The 24946-nt window shown below is 46.1% G+C and overlaps 1 protein-coding gene and 1 non-coding gene across 3 annotated transcripts in view; one reads left to right on the top strand and one right to left on the bottom strand.

The window, feature by feature from the left end:
* The first annotated feature begins 5772 nt into the window (after window positions 1–5772).
* Dip2a (disco interacting protein 2 homolog A) overlaps window positions 5773–24946 on the top strand; it is a 78760-nt gene continuing 59586 nt past the window's right edge. For both annotated transcript variants that reach the window (XM_052163580.1, XM_052163581.1), the window contains exons 1-2: window positions 5773–5981; window positions 23333–23404. In XM_052163580.1, the coding sequence (XP_052019540.1) occupies window positions 5891–5981; window positions 23333–23404 (163 nt within the window). In that variant the 5' untranslated portion in view covers window positions 5773–5890. The remainder of the gene's footprint in view (window positions 5982–23332; window positions 23405–24946) is intronic.
* Window positions 16300–16406, bottom strand: LOC127670301 (U6 spliceosomal RNA). Its single transcript, XR_007974517.1, has one exon. It is a non-coding gene; the product is annotated as a U6 spliceosomal RNA (small nuclear RNA).

Here is a 24946-nt window from a genome sequence, read left to right on the forward strand (position 1 = left end):
CTTCTCCTGGCTACAGCCATTCTATAACTCCTTCATTCATATTTACCCCATGCAGTGAATCTATCTGGGTCAGATGCCTTCACCCCTCAATGAATGTATATACGACCAGGTGTGTCGCACAGACATCCACGCATGTGTGGATTCAGGAAACATGGCAAAGTGTTCTTGAAACAATAAATATAGTTAGTGGGTATATTGTTTAAAACGTCTTCATAATATAAGAGGGACAGAAGTTTATGATGCTCAACGTTTGGCCCAGAAATTCTTTAAATCAAATATGTGGTGGTATATCAGTCAGAACCCAGGCTAAAAACAAAGCCTTTCAGGTTTTCAGAAGGAATATATTGAGGTTTTTTTTTATTATTGCTATCAATTATTTTTTAATGTATGAGTATCTGCATGTGCACCTGCACTGGAGAAGAGAGCCCAAGATTTCACTACAGATGGCTGTGAGCCATCTTGTGGTTGCTGGGTCTTGAACTCAGGACCTCTGGAAGGGCAGCCAGTGCTCTTAACCGCTGAGCCGTCTCTCCAGCCCAAGAAGGAGTTTAATATAAGTGTTTGTTTGCTCTCTTGTCAGATGAGCTGAGAACAAATTAAAGCAACCCAGAAATGAGCTCAAAGAACTCTGAAAATGTCTTTGGACTCAAAGAACCAGTCCCCCATGGCAAAAGACAAGTCCTGATGAGGCAGAGCAGCTGCTGGAGGTACATGCATACATACACACATGCATACACACACACACACACACACACATGCATACACACACATACACACACATGCATACATACACACACATGCATACACACACATGCATACACACACACACACACACACACACACACACGCACATACACACCTTGGTAGTCTGATTAGCTGTAGGCCTGTTGCCAACAATTCTACCTTAGCAGCCTGCACAATATCTGGCAGCGCTACGAAGTCCGCAGACATAGAAGGAGGGGCCTTCCAGTGCATGGTGGCACGTGCTTTTAATCACAGCACTCAGGTCTCTGTCTGGGCTACATAGTGAGTTCCAGGACTACCTAGACCCTGTCTCAAAAAGCAAACAAACAAACAGGTATCTAAATAGGACTCAAGCCAGCAGAAGCCTGGTCTTTGAGTGACGGGGTAAGCCCCCTTCACATGCCTCCTCCTTCATCTGTCGGCTGCATTAGCGCTGTATGAATTGGTTTATGTGCTGGTCTCAGTCACTCAGATCCACCAGGGCCTCTCCTACCTCATCTAGGTCGTGCTCTACCCTGGGGTGCCAAAAGGCTGCTAAGGTGTCTTACCCGTCCAGGGGTGCCTACTGGACTTAACTTCCTCCTGTCCTGTGAGCCCAGTCCTCTCAGGTCCAGTGAGCTGGCTTCAGACAGCACATCTCCCCTTCTCAGTTCTCGTCATAATGCCCATCCCCTCTCTAATGTCTCCTGGTCCCTGATATCTATGGGGACCTCAGATGATAAGCAAGGGTCCCTAGTGGCCTGTTTGGGCTGAGCCATCAGGATGTCTCTCCTTTCTCATACTATACACAATCTGTCTTAAGGACTGGATAAATAGATAATTTATCACTCAATTTCTCCATTTTTAACATCATTCAGATTAACCCCATCTGTCCGCTGTCTTAAAGGCTGGGCTGTTCAGTGGTCTTTCACCTCCTGCTTTAAAGACCCTTCCGACTCATGCAGTTTGAATGTAGTCGTGGTTTCATACCCCCAGTGTGGATTTTCCCTCTCTGTCTTAAAGGTCCAACTTGAGGGGTATCTCCTGCTACAGCTCCATTTTCCTCCCCTGCACTCCATTTACTACTTTGCTGTGGCTTCCAAATGTTGGGCTCTCAGTAGTTGTTCTTCAACACGGATATAATTTCTGCTGCCTCCCTTTTGGTATCCCAGCCATAAAGAGCAAGCTCGCACCTCTATATTCATCTCTTACCCAATTGTCCTAAGATTCTTGTCTGTGGCATGTCAAGGTCTTGGCTACACCTGAGCGTGGAGGTTTCCAAGAAGTTTGCCAGGCCTGACAACCAGCAGTGTCAGGCCGTATCTCTTGCTGCTTCTGATAAAAACAGAATGCAGCAAGCCCTTGAATTCTTGCAGGGTATCTCTCTCTCTCTCTCTCTCTCTCTCTCTCTCTCTCTCTCTCTCTCTCTCACAACTGCATGTGTTACCAGCCTCCAGCCCCTTCTGCATGCGGCTCACCTGACTCATTAATCCTCCAGTTCTTTGGATGTGAAGGTGTTCATTGCCAGGGTATCTTGAAAGATTCCTCATAGGACCACGAACCCTGCTACCCAGTTCATACATTCTAGCTTACTCCGTTAAGCATTGTAGTAATCCAGTGTCAGACAGTCCCCTCAGCTCCTGCCTCTATATACGTGTTGACTGTGTATTAGGATTTATGGGTTGAACTGTTCCTTCACCCCAACCAAGGGGATATTGAAGTCCTCATCTTAAGTACGTATGACTCTGATCAGGTTAACCCAAGCTAATTAGAACGGTCTCATGTTAGGCGTGAATGGTGTCTACTGGCAGACATTGGCACATAATATCATATGAGCACGAGGGCAGGGGCTGGGGATGGGGAGGACATCTATAAGGCAGGAATCATCAAAGATAAGAAGCAGCCACCTGAGGCCAGGAGACAGCTATAGAACAGATTACCCTATAGAACTCTATATGGAGCCAATCCTGTTGGACACTTTGTCTTAGACTTTGAACTTCCAGAATTCTAGTGTAGTAAACTATTGAGCCAGCACAGTTTCCAGTCCTTTGTCAACCATTGTGCTAGCAAATGAATACACAGCTTTTTGGAGGGAGAGGTGGGGATTTCAGGGACCCACCCCCTTTTTAATGTCATGTTTATCTGAATTATTCTCAGAAGCAACCATAAGTCTATGTCTAGTATCCAGCAAGTGGGGTATTAGGTTTATCTAGAGGAACAGACCTAATAGAAAGTAAATTGAAGAGGGATTTACTAGCATCACATATACAATACAATTACTTGGGCAGGGGAACAGTGGCTATCTGACAGAGAGACCAAGAGCCAATGGCTGCTCAGCCCAGGAAACTAGATGCCTCAGTATTCCTGATCTCGTGCTAAAGGCCTGGAGGATTCCTGGCCAGTTGCTGGTCTTTAGTCCATTTTGGAAGAAGGACCTAGTTTCTGATGCCGGCAAAGGGTCAGAAGGGCTGTAGCAGCAACAGCTCCATGCACTCACCGGCTAGCAGGCAGGCAGGCCAGCAAAGCTGATTTTATTCATCTCGTTATGCCTGAGGCACTACTGTAAGGCAGAGCCCACTCTGGAGAAAGTTTCCTGTCCTGAAAACGCCCATCACGTACCCATTCATGGGTGTGTCTCTTGGTTGGTTCTGGCTTCTGCCACATGGAGGAGGTGGCAGCATGCTAGGTTTAATTAGGACACTAGTCTGTGGACAGGTGTAACTTAAGGGGTCAAAATCTTTGAAAATAGATAAACAGGCATCTCCAAGCCATGTGTCACAGGCCCAGCTTTTTTCCCCAAACAAGGCTCCAAATTTGGTTTTAGAGAATTGTAGGGAGAATCTCTAGTGCACCGTGTGGACGCATCATTTGCCAATAAAAGCTGTTGGCCTATTAGCAAAAGGCAGGAAGTGGGAGTTCCTGTAGAGAGATTAGAACTCAGGGAGAGGGGGGAGATTCACGGCAGACTTGGAGGAAGTCGGATGAATGAAACCAACGAGAGGTAACTAGCCACATGGCAGATAAAGAATAGTCTACACGGAATAATTGAGTTCTGAGCCAGTTGGGGAACAGGGCTAGCTTAAAGGCCTAGCATTAATTCATAAGTAAACCTCCGGGTCGTTAATAGGGAACTGTGGCGACCATAGAGAAGCCCAAATGGCTTCAGAGAGTTGTTTCATTTGAGCATTTTACAGTGTTCGGAGTTACTCGGGATCGGCCTTCCTGGCGCTTGTCCCAATTACACCGCTGCAGATGAATTTTTTTTTTTTTTTTTTTTTTTTTTTTTTTTTGCATGCAATTTCATAGGGTTTGGCTCTCGTTCGCTGGGTTTATACCCCTGTTCAGCCTGTTGAGCTGTGGAGAAAGATATAGAAAGATCCAATTTTCCCTAGAGCCCTAAAGCAGCGGCTACTGACAAGTAGATAAACAGGAGACTGGTGAGACAGTTCACCGGTTAAGAGTGCTTGTTGCTTTTGAAGAAACCTAGCACTCTTATGGTGGCTAAGGGCATCTGGCGCCCTCTCTGGTCTCCTTTGGTATTGCATGCATGTGGTGCGCAGGTACACTAGTCTGTTAATGGGCGGTTTACCTACACATAAAATAAGCCTTAAAAATTGTTAAGTGCTCTAAAGTGTTGTTAAACGCTGTTTAAAACGCTTTGCGTTGAATTTTAAAGTCTTTATTGTAAGCGCTTTTTTTTTGTCCTGAAGTCAATATGTAAAAATTCATCACTTGTTAGAACAAATAGGCCATCCATTCCCTTATTCCAGGTATCCCAGAGGGAGGGACTGTCAGCTAAGCAGCTCCCGCCCCAGCAACCTGCTGGAATGCCTTCAAGTCTGGCTGTCTGGCGTACTTTACAATCAATGTGAAAATACTCCAGTAGCAAGACAATGTTCTGCAAATGAATCCAGGACACCCGATCCAGGAAGCCTTGCTCTGGCCACACCCACTCCGGAGTAGACTGCACCCGCCTCAATAGGCCGAAGCCCAGTTTTTCACAACCTGTGAACTTGCAGCAGCTATGATTCATTCAAGATGACAGGGAACACTTCCTTAAAAGAAACCAGTGATTGGAGACATGTGAAAACTGTTGACCAGTTTTCATGCAAAGCTAGTGATTGCTTCCTATATGATGAGCCTGTGACCCGAGGAAATAAAGAGTCCTTCGTCTGAGTACCAAGCATCCTGGCTGTATAACCAGATCAGTCAGCTCAGATGTTTTAAAATCAGTTGGAGACCCCTTCCTATGCTGTTTCCTGTGGATGTAATATGAGGCTCACTAAAAGCCTCCAAAATGTTTTGTTGTTGTTGTTGCTTACCTGGGATTTTTAATATATGTATGTAGAGAGGGCTGGATGATATGGTAATAAGACAGTGACAAGGGGGTGGCTAAAGAGTACTAGAAATGAAATTGTGTGTGCGCGTGCATGCGTGTGAGCATGTGTGTATATGTATGTGTGTGTATGTTTATACATATATACATACATATATATATATACATATATATATGCCCCTACTCTGGGAATAGCTCCCTCAAAAAACCCACTAAGGTTCCCAACTTGTCAGATCTATGCTTCCACGCCCCAAGGTCATCTCAAGGACCGAGACACTGCTGGAGCTCCTTCTTGGTCAATGTCAGAGTGCTTCCAGGGTTATTGTGAAATACAATAAGCAAACACACTTTCAGGCCGGCGAAAAGTGTCAGAGTTTGCTGACACCATAGCAGGAACCCCAACCACAGTTAACGCGTGTCAGCACGGCTCCTGAGGAAGAAGAGGCTGGGGAACCCGGAGGAGGGTCACCTGGGCGACATTGAAGCCAGCTCGCAGTGGGGGTCGCACGCACCCCGAGGCGCCTCCGTCCAGCTCCCGGCCCGCTGCTCCTCTCGCGCCCCCAAAAGGGGGACTAAAGCTCCGGGCTCCTCGGCCAATGGAAGCCAGCCTTTAAAGTTGCTGGGCGGGGCCGGCCCGGCGTACCCGCGCAAGCGTTGCCCCGCCCCTCAGCCGCGCACGCGCGTCCCCGGCGCGCTCCCCGAGCCGGAGCCACCCGCGCTCGTGCCCGCGCCCGAGCGAAGCAGCCCCGGCCGCGCCCCGCCCGCTGCCCGCTGCGGGCGGCCGCTGCGGGTCTGCAGGCCCCGGTTAGGGGAACGCCTGAGCCACCGGCCATGGCCGACCGCGGATGCCCTCTGGAGGCGGCGCCGCTGCCCGCCGAGGTGCTCGAGAGCCTGGCGGAGCTGGAGCTGGAGCTGTCCGAAGGTGAGAGCCGCGGGTTCCCCGCCTCGCCGGGGACCCTCTCCCGAGACCCCGCCCAGGGACCTTCGGGAGCGTCACCCCTGGAACCTGCGGGGTACCTCATACGCGATCCCTGCCGGCCTCCCCTCGGCATCCCTGCCTGGGCGGCTCGCCGGAGAGAGCCCGCCAGCTTCTGCAGACTGGCGGGTGCCCGGCCTCCGAAGGACACCGGGAGGGACTGGCTGGGAGGTGGGCCTAGGCGCACTCTTGCTGCCCGACCGTGGTCTTTAGAAGCGTCAAGGCCACGGTCCGGGCTTCCAGAGTCTGCCTTGCAGCTTGTCGGCCGGCAGGAAGCCCGGGATGCAAAAGCCGAGCCCCACCCCTGGAACCTCAGACTGCCTCGTGAGCCTCAGTTTCCTCATCTATAGAAACGAGGCAAAAGAACACTCGCCTTATGGATTACGAGGCTGAAGTGCGTTAATCTAGCAGACGTAAAACGCGATCACACTTCAGAAGAGGTTGAGTTCTTTATGGGATTTTGATACAAGTATTTTACACTGGGGGCTTGGGGGTGGGGCAAGCAAGGGTCGCAGTGCCTGCGTGGGGAGGTCAGAGGTCAGTTTGCACGGAGCTGGCGCTCTCCTTCCAGCTTGTGAGTTCTGGGAATGAACTCAGGTTGTCAGATTAGAGGGCAAGTGCCCGCCGGGCCAACCCATCAGCTCTCCCTAAATGAGGATTTTAAAAAGTTAAAAAGTCAAATAAGTGGTTGTTAGAAACAGACTAGGGAAGTAGTAGGACCTCAGAGATGGTTAGTGGCACCCTCAATTTGGATGCCTGGGAAAAGAGTCCTGTTGTCCATAAACTGACCCCTCAACCCTGGAGGAAAAGCATCTATGCCTGTTAACTCTGCTTTTGAGACGTAAATGCAATATGAACTTGTTAGAATCCACACACACACACCCCCGCCCCACCCCCCCAGCCTCCATTTAGATTGTGCTGTAGTCGGTTTAGTGAATTTTTGAGAATTCTCTTTTTCCTTTTAAGTATATGGGCATTTTCTCTGCCTGTTTGTATTATCATATGCATTCCTGGTGTCTCTGGAGGCCAGAATTGGGCACTAGATTCAGGTTGGTGCTGGGACTTGAACCCAGGTCCTCCGGAAGAACGGTCGGTGCGCTTAACCACCGAGCCATCTCTCCAGTTCTGCTTTGAGAATCCTTGTCTCTCTTTGGAGGCGTAGTTGGGAATGATTCTGGAAAAAAAAAAAAGTCTATTGTACTGGATTTGATATGGCTCCTCAGGGAAATTCGCATAGTTGTAGTTTGGCTTTTGCATATCAAATGTGTTTTTTGCAGATTGCTCCTCATTTCAGCTCCAGAATATCTGTTATTTCAGTTCCTTGGGGTTGTAGGTTTTAATGCCTGCTAGGAGTTTATAGTTAATTAAATTATTTCCTCAAAGCAGAAACTTCATAACTGTGACAGGGCCTGAGTACATCAGCTGAAGAAATACCTCTTAAGTCAATTAAAATCTACTTATACTGATACTCTTTTAGACATATATGGGGTATATGTAAGTAAAGGATATTTATTAGGTTGTGTGCCATTGTGAGGATCTGAAAACAGCTTACTCGGAGAAAGGGGGCAGACAGTGCAGAGTTAATAGCAGGCGATTGCAGAGTGCGCCAGAAACCCCGGAGTTAGTAACCATAGTTTCTTGCTCTCTCCTAGACTGGCACGTTTCATTTTGCCACATAGGGTTAAGTGATTGATTACCTTGGCAGAGTTGCCCTTGACCCTGCTCACCGAGAACTTCACACCTTAACCCTGGACCCTATAACTTGTGATCTTAGTTCACCTGTAGCTTTCCCTGTTGGGCTCAGAGATGCCTAGTGATGCAGGCTGTGTTTTAGGCAGACTTTTGGGATACTCACATAGAGGCTGGTATCTCATAAGTGTCACTTGGCAAGTCACTGATTTATAACGTGTCTGAACTTGAGCTTGGCCATCCGAAAAAGGAGATGAACGTTTTTACTGATGTTTCAAGGTTCTTGTAAAGGTTTACTCAATGCGCCTAAGTGGTTTGAAACAGTCAAGGTGTTTTATTTAGAAATGAAAGGAATGTGTTACTAATGTGTCATAGTCCTAAGACTAGCATTTCAGTATTTTTAACTTTGTTTTTTGTTTTTGTTTTGGCATACAGAATAGTTTGATTGTGACCTTTTCATACATGTCCATAATGCTTTGCTTCTATTCACCCCATTATCCTCTTTGTCCCCCAACTTCTATTTCCTTTTTCCTCCCCAAACAGCTCCCTTTCTGCATTCAGTGGCACATAAGTTTGTATATGTAGAGAACTAGCTCTGGAGCCCACACAGAGGTGTAAACATAAACATTTGTCTCTCTCTCTTTTTAAAGAAGTTTATTTTTTTAAAGATTTATTTATTTTATTTATATGAGTAGCTCTCTACAGACACACCAGAAGAGGGCATTGGATCCTCATTACATATGGTTGTGAGCCATGTGGTTGCTGGGATTTGAACTCAGGACCTCTGGAAGAGCAGTCAGTGCTCTTAACCACTGAGCCATCTCTCCAGTCCATCATTTATCTCTCTTTTGTGTCCCTAACGAATAGATTTTTCTTTACTTAGTTCCCTTCTGTATCTCATATATGTGTGTAGACATAAACAGTTTCTACATTTGTTACTAGTATTTTTATATTTTACTCAACCAAGGATTGTAAAAAAGAGATCTTAGGGATCTTTCTCTCTCTCTTTCTTTCTTTCCTTCTTTCATTTTTTTTTCTTTGAGATGACAGTTTCTCTGTGTATTTCTGGGTGTCCTGGAACTTACTCTGTAGACCAGACAGAGATCCGCCTGCCTCTGCCTCTGCCTCTGCCTCTGCCTCTGCCTCTGCCTCTGCCTCTCAAATGCTTTTCTTACAGGCATACACCGCTCTGGGATTCTCTTTTTTCCTGGGTCTTTCTTTTTCCCATATTCAAAGCGGAGAAAAAACTTCTGGTTTAGAATAACGTGAGTTTCATTATACCCACATGTGTCTAAGTGAAGACTTCCTTAAAACTTGGGTTTGTCATTGGTGGGCACATTGGAGGGGATGGGAAGAACTCAATATAGATAAGTAGCTGCCTTCGTGGGAAATCGTGCTGAGAGATAGTACCTGGACGGTCTAGAAAACTGTGTGCCTCCCTCAGCTACACCCAAGCAGGGAATAGTTGGTGTTCCCTGGACAATCTGGAAAATCCTGCAGGTCTCCCCTCAGCAGTGACTAGATTAGAAGAAGCACCTCTCTGTCTTTGTTCATAAAACATGGTCTCATTCCCCATAAAGCATTACTACAGTATTTATCATCTACCATGCTGATAATGGTTGGCTCTCAGAGAAGGTTCTCTGTGCGTGTGTGTGTGTGTGTGTGTGTGTTGGGGGTGGGGTGTGAATATACATGAAATGTGGTCTGCGTTTAGAGATCAGGGGACGCCATTTGGGAACTCTTTCTCTCATCCACCATAGGTTTCAGGGGTTGAACTCGATCATCAAGCTTGGTCGATCAGCACTTTCACCTGCTGAGCCGTCTTAACAGCCCTGAAACTTGAACATGTTGAAATAAATCGTAACTTTTCTTAAGTTATTTTCAAAAGCAGCAGCAACAACAGCAAAGATGTGTGTCAGTCGCAGTTAGGAGCACTTGTTGCTCTGGAGAGGACCCTGGTCCAGTTTCCAGCACCCACATGGTGGCTCACAACTACCCATACCTCCAGGTTCAGGGACTCTAACACTCTTCTTCTGACCTCCATGGGCACCAGGCACGCATGTGGTACGTAAACATATATGCAGGCAAGACTCTCACACACAAAGATTTAAGACGGGGAAACCAAGGAACAGAGTGGAGCAAATGCAGTAGAACCCCCCCCCCCCATACACACACACACTGACGCACAATTATATACACTTGAGCCTTTGTCCTAAAGAAAGGCATGTTCTGATCTACCCCTTAACCTTCTCTTTGTTGGTAGAGCGAAGGAGGGACTATGGGAGGTTACTGTAGAGTGGCAGTGGACAGCTTGGGTGACAACAAGGGCATCCTGTGTAGGTGGGCTTGTCATTGGTCATGGTCCTGAGAGGAATGGGGTAAATGAACGTTATAATGAGCAGCTGTATAATGAGCAGCGAGGGGGAAGCAGCCTCCCCACTGAAAAAGCCCAAGGCCAGGTGGGTTCACTGCAGAACTAACTCTACCAGAACCAACTGATTCCAGTGCTTCTCCAAGTAGAAGAGGAGGGGAAGCTTCCAAACTCTTACCAAGTCAGTATGACCTTGACACTGAAAACCACATAAAGCCATCGCACGAACAAGAAATTCATGGACCTACCTCCCTGATGAAGACACAGAATCCTCAGTAATTCAGCATCACATGGGAAAGACCATTTATCGTGACTAAATTGGCTTCATCCTAGCACCGTAGAGGTAGCTTGGTGTACATTAATCAATAAGTGTGATTCGATACATTAATGGACTAAGAGACAGATATCACCTTCTCTAGTTGTAGAGGAAAACTGTAAAAATCCATCAACCCTTCCTGATCAAAGTCACGGAGAGTCTTAGGAGGGAGGGTTCACATCTCAGTAGAATGAAGTTTGTTTACGACAAACCTACTCAAGTGTCACACTCAAAGTGTTCCTGTAACAAGGTAAGGGAGGCTGCTCTCACCACTTATTATTCAATATAGTGCTTGATGTCTAGTAAGGACAATATAATAAGGGAGGCAGCTAACAATTCAAGAAGGAAAAGAAGATGCTAACATATTCCCTTTTTCAGAAGCTATGATACTATAGATAAGAGACCCCAAAACACTCCACCAAGAAACTCTTTTTTGTTTGTTTTTTGTTTTTTTTTCCAGACAGGGTTGCTCTGTGTAGCCCTGGCTGTCCTGGAACTCACTCTATAGACCAGGCTGGCCTTGAACTCAGAAATCTGCCTGCCTCTGCCTCCCAAGTGCTGGGATTAAAGGCATGCACCACCATTGCACAGCCACCAAGAAACTCTTAAGAGCTCATAAAGACACCCATCAAAGTGGCAGGGCGCAAAGTCAGCATACAGAAACCAGTAGCCTTCTTGATTACCAATGACTGATCGAGATCATTGAGACAGTCCCATCTGCAGTAGCCACACCACAGGTGAAGGACCTAGGGGAAGGCTGGCCAGCGAAAGAGGAGTCTGCAATGAAAAACTGGAGACACTAAGGAAAGGTCAGACGTTAGGAAATGGAGGCAGCCTACACTTGTAGATCAGAAGAATTAATACAGTGAAAATGATTGACCTACCAAAAGCACTCTACCACCACAATGCAACCCTAATAAATAAACCACGTATAGGCACGGGTAATGGCTGAGTCAGACCCCAGTCGCACAGAAAAAGACCAACAGTCAACACACGGCTGCAGAAAGCACAGCAAAGGCACCTGAGGTGACAGAAGAGACAGCCACAGAATGGGGAAAACCTTTGCTAGCTAGCCGATCACTCCACACAGGGCTTGTGTCTAGAATGTACGAAGAACTGGAAAGCTAAACATGAGAATATAAACAACCCGGTTTAAAAGGACGGGCCAAGGAACTGAACAGAAATTCTCAAAAAGAAGAGATGCAAATGGATAGGTAACACTTAAAAGTGTTCACATTCTTACCCATTAGGGAAATGAAAATTGGCCTCAGTGTGAGAGAGTGCACTGAGCCCTATAGAGATTTGATGTATTGGGGGAGGGACACCCACTCACTCAGAGGAGAAGGGGAAGATGGGGGGGGGAGTTGTGGGAAGGGATGACTGGAGGGAGGCAGTGAGCAGGATATAAAATGAATAAGTAAAATAATAATAATAATAATCATCATCATCATCAAGTTATTTGAATAAAAAAAAACCTACTTAAAATTCTGTTACCACAGTCAGATGGTCATCGTCAAGAACACAAATGACAGCAAAAGTCAGTGCTTGTGTGGAAATCAGGGCAGAGGTTTCTTAACAAAGAGGAGAGAGAGAGCGAGTGAGCGAGCGAGAGAGAGAGAGAGAGAGAGAGAGAGAACATATAACTCAGCTATACTGCTCCTGGGCATGCACCCAGTAGGTTTTATGCCTCCTACAGAGATACCCGCTCATCCATGATGTTCACTGTTGCTGTATTCACAACGGTTAGGAAGTAGAACCAACCTAATGTCCGTAATAGATAAATGGATAGGAAAAATATGTGGTAATTTGCAGGATGGACTGTTACTCAGCTGTAAGGAAAGGTGAAACAACACAATTTGCAGATAAGCGGCTGAAACTTGGGGGGAGTCATACAGAGTCAGCTGAGGGCCAGAAAGACACAGGCCCTGGCTTCTCTCTCTACGCAGAGCTTGGCTCAGATCTCTCTTTAACTTGGTGCACAACCGGAAGCCAGGATGGAAGGAAAGTGGAGAGATGGAATTCTGGGAGTGGAAAGGCTTAAGCAAGGATGAGCTGGGAAAATGGGGATGGGGGTGGGGGGCAATCTAGGGAGCAGGAAGGAAATGTGTGCACAGAAGCCCATGTGGAAGGTGCTCTTAGCCAACACCTAATTCTATCTAACAACCTAATTCAAAAATAGTTGGAGAGCTAGGGCACATGAATTGGAAGGAGGGAAGGAATACTGAGGTGAAAAAGTTAAATGGGGGTCAGGGCAGGGGGATGAAGAAGAGGGATAGTTGGTGGGGTGAGCAGAACTAAGGGCGCATGAGAACACCCCTGGAAACCCACTGCTAAGCTACTTTTAACATACAGCTTTAAAAAGGGTTTGAATAGAGTTGCCCTGCGTGGGTGGGTGGACAGCGTTACTCCTGGGATACATGGATTATTACATGAAAATCTTGGTGTAAGGCATGGGAAACCTCCCTACAAGTTACTGATAAATGTTCCAGAAGTCTGCAAGGTGACATAGGTCGTTGTCCTTGGTCACCCATTCTAACTGCTCAGTAAGACTACATTGCTGACGACACCATGTATTTTGGTTGTAGGACATAGAGAAGCCAGTTTCAAACTGATCAGGAAACTTTCTCCGCACTGGCTAGCGTTCATAGTTCCAGAAGGTTCTATGTAGACTGCTGAGGAAAAAAAGACATCAGTGGACTTACCCAGTGCTGAACCCGGCAGGACAAACTGGCTGGTCAAGATGGATGGTTGAGTGTCATAGTCTCATATAGGATAACAATTGGATTTGAAGTGTTCTCCACAGGAGGAAGTATCTTGCTTGCTTCCACAATCCTGATCAAAAGCCCATGGCTGATGAGGTCACAGGTCCTAGGGTAGATCCTACCATTGTTACTTGCTGAACCGTCATGCTCCTAATGCACCCCTTAACTATCTATGTTTATAGTCATAGATCCATTGCTCTTGACTGGTCAGAGACCCTTCCTTTTGCAGTGAGTGGCAGCCAGTGGAGAGATGCGTAACTGGTCAGAATCTTGAGCCTGGAAGACTGAGGTGCTTAGCCCTGAACAGGGCGTCTGTATCTCGCCCCCTCTCTCCCCTGCTTCTCCCATAAGGCTTGAGGAGGCAGAAAGAATTTAGGAACCGAAAGACGGGGAGGAGTGTTCTGCAGTGCTGTCATGTCTGCTCATGGCTGCACATGCATGGTACTCCAGTGCCATCATGTCTGCTCACGGACGTATACTCATGGCACTCCAGCACTGTCATGTCTGGTCATGGCTGTACACGCATGGCACTACAGCGCTGTCTTCTGCTCATGGCTACACACTCATGGCATTCCAGCACTGTCATGTCTAGTCATGACTTTACACACATGGCAGTCCAGCGCTGTCATGTCTGGTCATAGCTGTACACGCATGGCACTCATGTACGAGCCCTGTAGAAGAGTAAGCCAGTCAAAATTCTGGCATACATGGGGTGGGTGATCTCTAGGCCACAGGCCCTTCCCTGCTACCTTGCTGGTGCCAATTGCCAGTTGCCAGTTTCTAGGGAGGAAAATCATTCTTTTTGAAGATGTGAGCGGTTGGATTCCCATGATCCAGCTGGTGTCTCCACACCAATGCACACCAAGGCAACAGTGTCTGGGCTTAATGGATTATTTAAAAAAAGACATAAAGTTGGAGTGGGGAATGGGAGCAGAAATTATTATACTTCATTGTGTTTATGTGTGGTTGTCAAGAATAAAGGAAAAAAATTATAACCAAGTCTTATGTCTGGAACAGTAACGACTGTTGAACAGTAGACGCCCACCCAGTAATTTCACATACCACCTTTTGTTTTAGACCAGGTGTCACTGTATAGTCCATGGCTGGCCTGAAATTCACTTTGTAGAACAGGCTGCCTTCTAATTCAGAGAGATTGACCTGCCTCTGCCTCTGCCTCTGCCTCTGGGATTAAAGGTGTGTGCCACCACACCCGGCTTCATTTCCAAAAGTAAAACGAGAATAACCAGCCAGGAAGCTGTGTTTCCAGAAAGGCTGCCCAGACAGAGCAGTGGCTGCAGAGGAAGCAGGAGAGTCGGAAGGACCTACAGTGACTTCTGATGGTGGAGATGAGGGCGCAGGGTGGGAGGGCGAGAAATGAAGGCTTTGGGCTTTGCAGTGCTGGTGTGTAATCACGAGGCGGAGAGAGTCGCAGACGGCGGGATTTGACGGGAGAGGCATGCAAAGACATTGAGATTCTCAAGAAAGAACCTGCCTGAACAGAGCCCCGGGGAAGTCCTGGGAATTATAACATGCCAGTCTGAGCTCTACGGCAAGGTTGGAGCCCCAGATGGGCGTTCTGTTCCTTGTTGCCACCAAGTGTGTGCTGAAGGATCGGCCCTGGCATGGATGCTCCTGACTGGGAGGGATAGTAATATTAATAAAGGCGAATGGTAGTTTTAGGTCACGGCTGGTGTTGAGAGCCGGGGAGGGGGGGAGGGGCAGTACGGGGAGAGTGAATGTGTCTGTTCAGGACCAGGCTTCCTTGAGGTTGAACAGGAAACACATTTAAGGAGGAGTGGCATTTAAACTGGGAAAGTTTCATTTAGGACTCTGCAGATGGGAAGTCCACGCAGGTGAGGGCCTATGATGTAGGAGAACCGTGTTCACAGAGCGCAGAAGACAGAAGGGGCCGAAGGCTCTTCCACAGCCCCTCAAACCCCTTCAGGACTGGCATTTACTTTAAGAGGAGGAGGGTTAAATTCTCTTGAATGTGTTTGTGTAGAAACCCTGTTCTTGGGATGAGACTGGCCGAGCAGAAAGAGGCCAGAGGCCGAGAGTAGGGGTTCAATCAATATGGGTGACCAAGATAACTGGATGGCTTTGCTGTTTTGAGGGCACGTCTGTCACCCTATCCAATGTGTTAGCTGAATGCCCTTTGCGTGTGACATGTCAGTAAGGTTAGGAAATTGCCGTCCTCACGCAACGTCGCTCTTGGTTGGTAATTTTGAAGGTGTTTGTACCCTGCTAGGTACGAAGCTTGCTACTGGAGTGACCAGAAGAACTGAGGATCTGGCTGGCTACCTCAGCTGGCTGAGTCTTCCTGGGTGACGGGACACACCCTCTTCTTTCCCCTTGCCTTTAGGAGCAAGCACCTGTGTTATCTTTCCCACACAGCAGTGCTTAGACTTGGAAGAGAGTTGACATACTCTTCTGATGGTGTTGGCCAGGCCCGCAGATAGCCTCGGTGTCTCACCCCAGGCCCTGCTGGCAGGGGGAGAGGACTGTGCTGTTTCAGGGGCTTCTCCCTTGAGGGAGAAGACTGTCATCTGTGCAGGCCAGCCTGTCAGCCCTGGCAGAGGAGTGTGGATCAGGCTGTGCACTCTGAGGGCTTCTGTTGTCCCTTAGGTTCTCTTTATCCTAAAGGTCAAACTTTAGTTCTGTCAAGAGGGGTGAACATGCGTGTAGGTCTCAGAAGTTTGAGAGGAGATTCGAGGGCAGGGTGCTCATCTGCTGGAGTGAGCAGCCTTTGCCAGATGGAGTGTCCTCACGGAACCAGCGTGAGGGGGTGGAGTCACCCTGCGCCCGCTGCCTGGCCCCCTCTCCTGTGCTATATCCTCAGTGAGCCATAGCTCTGTGTCGCTGCAGTGATTCCACCATTCATCCCGCAATGTAGCTGGTCTTACAGGTACACGCTATAGCATCTAGCTTCCCAAGTGTATTCCAAAACAAAGAGAAGGTGGTCTGCTGAGTTTCCCACAACGTTTTTTCCCACAGTCCACTCAGTGGTTAGCCTTGAACTCTCGACATAGCTAAGGCAGGTGCTGATCTTGTGACCGCCTTATGACAACTTCTCAAATAGCTAATGTTTTGTGTGTGTGTGTGTGTGTTTCTTTCTCTGATGGAGGACAAAATATGGAACGCTTCACGAATTTGCGTGTCATCCTTGTGCAGGGGCCATGCTAATCTTCTCTGTATCATTCCAATTTTAGTATATGTGCTGCCGAAGCGAGCACTCAAATAGCTAATGTTAAAGGCACTGTCCATCTTTGCAGTTTTGATACATATCTGTATGTTTCCTTGGCCATCTTTAATTTATCTTCATGATGTTTTTGATTTATAGTTTCACATACATCAGTTATTAAAACTATTCTTGGACTTAAAATGATATCTTTCAATTCTTGGTTTTAGCTATATAAATTTACCCTCTTGCTTTTTAATTAATTCACAAAATATGCGGATCATGGTTATATTTAAATTTCATGGTTTTTAGCTATAGTTTCACACTGTCCTGTATGTGTAATCACTTCTAAGCAAATGCTAGACCTTGTATCTCTGGTGTGAATTTTGCTTGTAGTCGATGTCCTATTCTCTCCTTAGTGGGTTTACTTTTGCCTTGGCATTCAGGTAGGGCACATGCCAGCCAAGATCTCATTGTCTGCTCATGGTAATGTGAATTAAAGCTGGCACCAGACCCCCGAAAGTACCCTTATTTTTTTTTCCAAAAAAAAAAACCCCACTTATTTCTGTCTGTCTCTCTGTCTCTCTGTCTCTCTGTCTCTCTCTTGCTGTGTGTGTGTGTGTGTGTGTGCATCTGTGCCATGAGATGCATATGGAGGTCAGGGGACAACTTTGTAGAAGTCTGTTTGCGTCTTCCACCGTGTGGTTTCCAGGGATGAAACTCAAAAGTCACCAGGTTTGGTGGCACACACTGTTAACCCACTGAACTATTTTTCGGGCTTGGACCCTCCGTGCTCCACTCGTGTCTGAGGTACAGCTGTCACTCAGGGGGTGGCCTGTCTGCTTTCCAGGGCTCCTTTCCTCTGTGAGCGCAGAGTGCCTGTGCTCTAGTATATCTGTTACAGGTCCGCTTAGCCCAGTGACCTGCTTTTTACTTTCTCTTTGGCAGACTCTTACAGCAGAAAACTAACCTCTGGTTCTTCACGTCTTTTCTAGTTTTATAATGTCTTCAGAAAAAATAAATAAATAAAAAAAAAAAACCAAACTTTTAAGAATCCAGTCTTCCAAATGATTTCCAAGAAGAAGGAAGGAGAGGGCCCTGGTCCTGGAAAGGCTTGATGCAGCAATGTAGGGGATTACTAAGATAGAGAAGTGGGAGGGGGTTGGTTGGGGAATGGGCGGAGGGAAGGGGGCTTATGGGGAGGGAGGAACTGGGAAAGGGGAAATCATTTGGAATGTAAACAAAGAATATAGAAAATAAGAAAGAAAGAAAAAAAAAAGAATCCAGTCTTCCCAGGTGTTTCAGCGAGGCTGTGGTCCTTGAGGGCCCCACACATCTGCTGTTACCGTAAGTGGAACTCTCCTGCGTGAATATGCAGTTTAGTGAATACATCTTCCTACGTCTTTAAAATCTTGGAGATAAAAGAAGATAATTATTAAGCTTAACACGTAGGAAGTCTGTTTTGAATTAAAAATGAATGAGTTAGACCTGCAAACCCTTCAGAAGAATATCTGATATTCACTTTTTAGTGTTGACTATAAAGAACTTACGCTGTGCAGCAAGGTGGTGTCTGTGTGTTTTATGTCTTTATATTTAGAACCTTGTCTTTGGAAACAGCCATGAGGCCGCCCTTTTATGATCCCGTCCCACAACCCAAAACACCTGCAACTGTGGGTGTTTTCTCTTCCTTATCACATTTCTTAAGTGTCACAAAGGTACACTTTTTGAAAATGGGTTCTTTCATTTGTTTTAATATCATATATATATACAGACATACATATATGTGTGTGTATATATCCATATATATGTGGATTACATGCACATATACATGTATATTTTTTGGTTGTCTGTAACCCATTCTTTTTATTGCTGAGTAATCTTCTATAGTTATACCCAAGATACCAATTACCAATATCAGGAACGGAAGAGTTGCTGTGGGCCCAGCAAGTGCTAAGAGGATGAGAGTCTGAGTATGCTACGTATGTTCAATAGCTCAGGGAAAAAGAATCAATTTCTGATAATCAATAACCACTCGGACTCAGTGAAATGAAGCAGGTAATGTGACTAGTCCCATAGCTATTAAGGAGATTGCATTTATAATTTAAGTATCTTCTGGAAAATAAGTCTAGATGATAAGGTATTGCTGGCAGGTCTATCAAGCACACACACAAACACACACACATACATACACACACACACATACATTCATGCACGTAAAATTGAAGTAAAAATTAAAAAAAATAATGCTAATTCTATAGTTTCCAGCAAGTATTGTTAAACTTTTTATTTCGAAACAATCTTAGGTTCATAAGAAGTTCCAGAAGTGATACAAAAAATTTCATCTAGTTTTATGCACTAACATCTGTAACCAAAGCCTTGCCAGATGATCTTCCACACATTCCCACATACCAAAGGACATGTGGTTATTATGCTAAAGGATATGTTCAGAAGTGTATGAAATGAAAATAGAATCTGTCTGACACCTTACCTGAAGCCAAAGAAGCAGGATTATAGTGTCTTGTTCCTCTCTGCAATATATTCTGAACATACAGATAACTCACATTGATGTAAGTGTGTGTGTGTGTGGGGGTGTGTGTGTACGTACCTTTTATTTTATCAGAGCAAGATCATTCTCTCTCTCTCTCTCTCTCTCTCTCTCTCTCTCTCTCTCTCTCTGTGTTTTTTTTTTTTTTTTCAAGACAGGGTTTCTCTGTATAGCCCTGGCTGGCTGTCCTGGAACTCACTCTGTAGACCGGGCTGGCCTCGAACTCAGAAATCCACCTGCCTCTGCCTCCCAAGTGCTGGGATTACAGGTGTGAACCACCACCGCCCAGCAAGATCATTCTCTCTTGTTGTTGACTTGCTCTTTTACTTGGTGGGAGTTCATGCATCGTGTCATGCATCAGGATGTGTCGCATAGCCAGCAGTCTGTAGTGAAGATGTGCGACAGGCTATAATAGACACTTATTAGCTGTCACCCACAGCATTTACTTGCTACCTTTGTGGAGTAATCCGGTGCTTTTGACAATAAGTTTTTAGACATCATTTGGTGAGTGAATGCCTTCATGGGCTCTGGACTCCCAAGACTGTTTCTGTAGCAGCAGCAGCAATCGGTGATCAGCTGCGGCTTCATGTTGTACCTCCCAGGAAGTCTGGAAGAGCAGCCGCCTGCCCTGCAACCAGCAGAGATGTCTGCCCAGGAGTAGCCAGGGCTCTCTCCAGAGCACACAGATGCCTGGATGTTCAGGCATAAACAGCTCTCTCTGCCTCCCATTGGGAACAAGGCTCTGTTGTTCGTCTCTTTGTTTGAGTTTTATTGTTCTCCATGAAAGAATCGATCTTGGCTTTAGAAAGCTTGCATTTGAGTCCCCTCTTCCCTGTCGTACCAGCTCTGTGCCAGGGTTGCATTATGGGATCCTACCTGCCCCGGGTAGCTGTGTCCTATGTGGGGTGTGCATGGGATCTATATCTATCATGTCGGGCTCATGCAAATAACGGCAGCTGGTTACCTGTGAACACAGAATACACATGACCACTGACAGAGTGGTTTCACTCAGCATCAGTGAGCTTTTGATTGGTTTAAAAGTCATACATATTTAGCAGCAAGCAGACCACAAATTTTGGAGTTTGATCTTTTCCCGTGCCAGCGATCAGCCATTTGTAACGTTCATTTACAATATCCTGTTGAAAGCTACTGAGCTTAAAGCCCAGGCTAAGGTATGGTGCTGGAAGTCTCTGTATTAAATGCAGTTTAGAGTCAGGATTCATGTAACTTCATGGGATGTATACCCACCGTAACATGGGAACATCCATCTGTGGCTGGCTATGTCGCAGTTGATAAAATGAGCTTGCTTTTATCTTATGCTGACATCAAGCAGGCACCTGACATGTTTAGTATCTCAGTGTCCTTTGGTGCCTTCACCATTGTAAACTTAAGACAGGACCACAGCTGGGCATGGCGGTGTAGCCATGCAGAGGCAGGGGCACATGGCTCAAGGCCTGATCTTCTCAGAGAGTTCCAGGGCTGTGTAGTGAAACCCTGCCTCAGTATTTAAAATTTTTGATTTAAATTAGTCACATTTGAATATATTCTAGGGTAAACCTAGTATTAATATATGCTGTTTTAGAAATACTGATGCTTTGGCCCTGGGCTCAAGTGGCAGTGTTGATAAGCACACTCATGCAGTGTCATCTTGAACCTAATGAGAGGCGTCCTCATGTCCCTGTGCGTGCTGCAGTGGGGAGAGTGATGGGGCTGAGGTCTGAGCATCCAGTGCGCTGAGAGTGCCCTTCCACATCATCCTGGTTGCTCAGGCCCAGTGAGTTGAGGATGGCGCCTCTCCAGGTATCCTGCGGTAGAGCAGCGGATCGGGCATGCTCATTGTTGAGGATGGATTGGTGTTAAAAATGGAGCATTTAGTGAGAAAAAAACCTGACAGCAAAAGGAGAAATAGATTTATATGAGGGATAACGCAAATTCAGGTCAAATGAAAACATATAGACACAAAGCAGCACACACACATATATCACAGACACACATATACACATACACACATATACACACATACGTGCTCATATATACACATGCACACAAAGATACACATACACACATACATATACAGACACACATATATACATATACACATACACACATACACATACATATACACATATATACACATACATTCACACTCATATATACATATATACACATAAACACATACACACATACATGCTCATATACACACATACACACAAAGATACACATACACACATATACATATGTACATACACACATACACATACATATACACACATACACACAGACATACACATACACACATACACACATGTACACATACATTCACACACATACATATACACACCCATATACACACATGTACACATACACACATGTACACATACACACATACTCATATATACACATACATATAAACACATACACAAACATACATATACAAATGGCAGGAGATACTCTATTGTGGATATACTAAGTGCTACAGAACAGTTGCTTGTGAGGGCAGAGCCCCGTGAGGACGGAGACATGGGTAAGGATAGGACTGCCAGTCTCCACGGTCTGTTACCCAGCAGGCTTAGACAAAGGGCAGGCTAGTGGGCAGGGCTCTGTGGTGGCCCGGCTCATACTCTGGCAACTGCTTGTCTGTCCCACAGACCTGTCCCTGGCTACGGATTCATGTGCACCCAGGACGTTTGTGAGGCTTAATCTAAATGTCAGACACTCCAGAGGATCTGTTTCCACACCTACAAACCCTAGTCAGGATGGCTGCTTCTCAAGGAAATACTTGGCTGCACGCTTGATAGCAGTATTTTCTGATACTCTGCAGCCTTCTACTTTTTTTGTTTGAAAGAAAGTACAGGACGAAGGAGGAGAACTTAGAAAACACCAAAAATGCAAAAAAAGAAAAAAAAAGGTGGTAGTGAAGCTGTATCAGTCCGCATTTTTACTAAAGGCAAGTAATAAAACTGCTGCAGTGCACATGCGCAGTGTACGGGCCTCATGAGAACGTTGAGGATCCACTGACAGCACTCCCAGTTTTGTGTGGCAACCAGGCAGGACCCAGGGCCCACGACCAAGCAGGAAATGAGAAGAGCGTTTCCTACTTCACTGACAAGTGGATTTAGCTTGGTTTATATACGGGGACTGCAGGCCTTTTCCTCGTCTAGGCCACTGTGGTTGTGGGAGCTGGGCTTCTGGGTCCCTTCTACTGTTGTTTCTTCAACCTGCACACGTATCATCTAAGGGTCTTATAAATGTAAATGTGGATTCTGCTGATCTGAGGGGTTACCTTAGAGCCTTTTGTAAGATTCAATAAAAATTCATGTGTATCTGTCTGTGTGTGTGTGTACTACACGTGTGTGCCCGTGGAGGCCAGAAGATGGTGTTGGATCCCCGGAGCAGGACTTGCAATCAGGGCTGAGCTTGTCACGTGGTTTCTGGGGACCAAACTCAGGTCCTCTGGAAGAGCAGGCAGAACTCATTAACTGCTGAGCCATCTAGCCTCATAGTCTCTATTTTGACAAGTTTCTAGGAGACATTGATTACCTTTTTTTTTTAAAGTATTACTTACATACAGTAAGCTGCTGTTTCCCAGTGTGGCGTTCTGAAAACTCCCGACAGGTGAATACAGTTGTGTAATTCCTGCTAGATTTGAGTCATGCAAGTCTTACACCATCCCGGACTCCTTGTCCCCTCTGACAGTCTGCTCCCTAGCTGCTGGCAACCATTGCCTATTTTGTTTCTGTGGTTTTGTCTCCTCTAGAGTGTCATTGTATAGCATAATGTATAGATAGTATACAGCCTTTGCGCCAGGCTTCTCTCACTCAGTGACATGTATGTAAGGTCTGTCACATTCAGCTCTGCGGGTTCCGGGAATCCAAATTCAGGCTCTCGGTGTTGCTCACGAAACCTTTTACACACTGAGCCATTTTTCCACCCCCAAATTCTCATTTTTTTCCATTAAAAATCTTGAAACTGGCTAGCAAGGTAGTTTAATTGTTTTACAAGCATGATCTCGGGATCACCGAGTTGGATCCCGAGATCCCACGTTAAAAAGACAGGTGTGATACATGCTTAAAATCCAGTGCTGGGGAGGCAGGGAAGAAACTGTTCCCCGGGACCCCTGGGGCCTGCTGGCCAGTCAGCCCACCTAGCCTGGGCTAGCTCCAGGCTCAGAGGCAGACCCCTCTCATAAAACAAGGTGAATGGTTACAAGCCCCTAAGATTGACCTCTGACCTCCATGTATATATGTGTGCAGCATACTCACCCTCTCTCTCTCTCTCTCTCTCTCTCTCTCTCTCTCTCTCTCACACACACACACACACACACACACACACACACACACACGCACACACACACACACATGCATACCCTCCTACGTATACACAGATGTTTTTGGAACGTTACAAGTGATGAACTTCTCTCCCCTCTGTCGTTGCAGGTGACATCACTCAGAAAGGCTATGAGAAGAAGAGGGCCAAGCTGCTGGCTCGGTACATCCCCCTCATCCAAGGTACGGCGGGCGGGCAGGCGGGCGGGTGGCCAGGCGGGCGGTCGCGGCCTTCCGCTGCTGTCTGGACACACACTGTCTGGTAGAACTTGGCACTGGGGTGCAGTGTAGCGGTAAAGCACTTGCCCAGCATGGGCTAGGTCTTGCTTGGGTCCCCAACAGTGCAAGCAAAGAACAGATAATAATAAGTTAATAAGCAAGAACTGATTTTGGGTTTTAAAAATTGGTAAATGTGCCGGGCAGTGGTGGCGCAGGCCTTTAATCCCAGCACTTGGGAGGCAGAGACAGGCTGATCTCTGAGCTCGAGGCCAGCCTGGTCTACAGAGTGAGTTCCAGGACAGCCAGGGCTATACAGAGAAACCCTGTCTCAAAAAAAAAAAAAGGTAAATGTTTCATATTTTATTAAGGGCTAAATAGCATGTCTGTTTTTAGAATGCGAAATCCAAAGGCATAGATTATAATTTACAGCTTTGGCTTGAGACAGACCTCACTCCCAGATAGGACTTAGTCTATTTCTGTGGTCATGGAGTGGCCTGATATATTTCCCTAGGCAAGGACACATTATAAATTTTTGGATTCTTTGCACACTAATTTGTAGATTTGACACATTCATTATTTTGGATATTTTTAATAGAACTTTATGACCTAGTTCTAAAATGTATGTTGTAAGTACAAAAGGTCAAGAGATCCAAAGCATGATGGGAGGAGTTGTCTGGCTAGTTATTAAGAATTATTATGTAAATGATTTAATTATTCAATTAAAATGAAGAAATCTAAAAAGAGAGTTATTCTAAGGCCATCTTCCCTGAGAATAGGTTACTTTGCAAAGACAGGTGGCTAGTGGGACAGAAAGGCCAGTCCAGATGTGTGTCACACACACACACACACACACACACACACACAGACTTGGTTTAGGAGAGATAGCATGTCGCAAGGGTCTTAGCATAGCTCCCAGTACCTATGTAAAATATATAAAATGAGACATCAAAGTTAGCTTCAGGTGAGTTAGGCCCCAGGGCGAGAGGCAGAAGATCTTAGAGGGGAGGGTCACCATCTCAAGGTAGGGAGGCTTTCTTCAGTTGCTGGAGATGCTGTTGGTATAACGGCCGCCAAGAAAAGATGAACAAGTTGCGATACATTAAACTTCATAGCGTTTCTTTGTAAAATCAAAAGGTACCTCAAAGAGACAGAGAAGCCTCAGGCTGTGGTCAGATGGTGACAACACAAATGATATAAGAAATGATGGCCCCAGGGTGTACAGGAAGTACTGCCTGGTGGCTTTCTGCAGCTGCAGACTGGCATCTGAATGGCCAGGGGGCTAGCGTGGGAACAACTGAGCACTAGGAGGCTAGCCTGTGCCACTAAGAGTCCAGACTGCTGAATGTGAAGAGGAGAATGGGCGAAGGCGTACGTAGATATTTCTCCTATATTCATAGGAGAAAGTAGCTGGTGATGATGATGATGATGATGATGATGCCATCTAGCTTCTCAGATAGTCAGAGAAGTGCAGATTAAAACCTGTTAGAGTCAGTGTGGATGCATCTG

This window comes from Apodemus sylvaticus, chromosome 19, assembly GCF_947179515.1.
Source record: "Apodemus sylvaticus chromosome 19, mApoSyl1.1, whole genome shotgun sequence".
NCBI classification, from domain to species: domain Eukaryota; kingdom Metazoa; phylum Chordata; class Mammalia; order Rodentia; family Muridae; genus Apodemus; species Apodemus sylvaticus.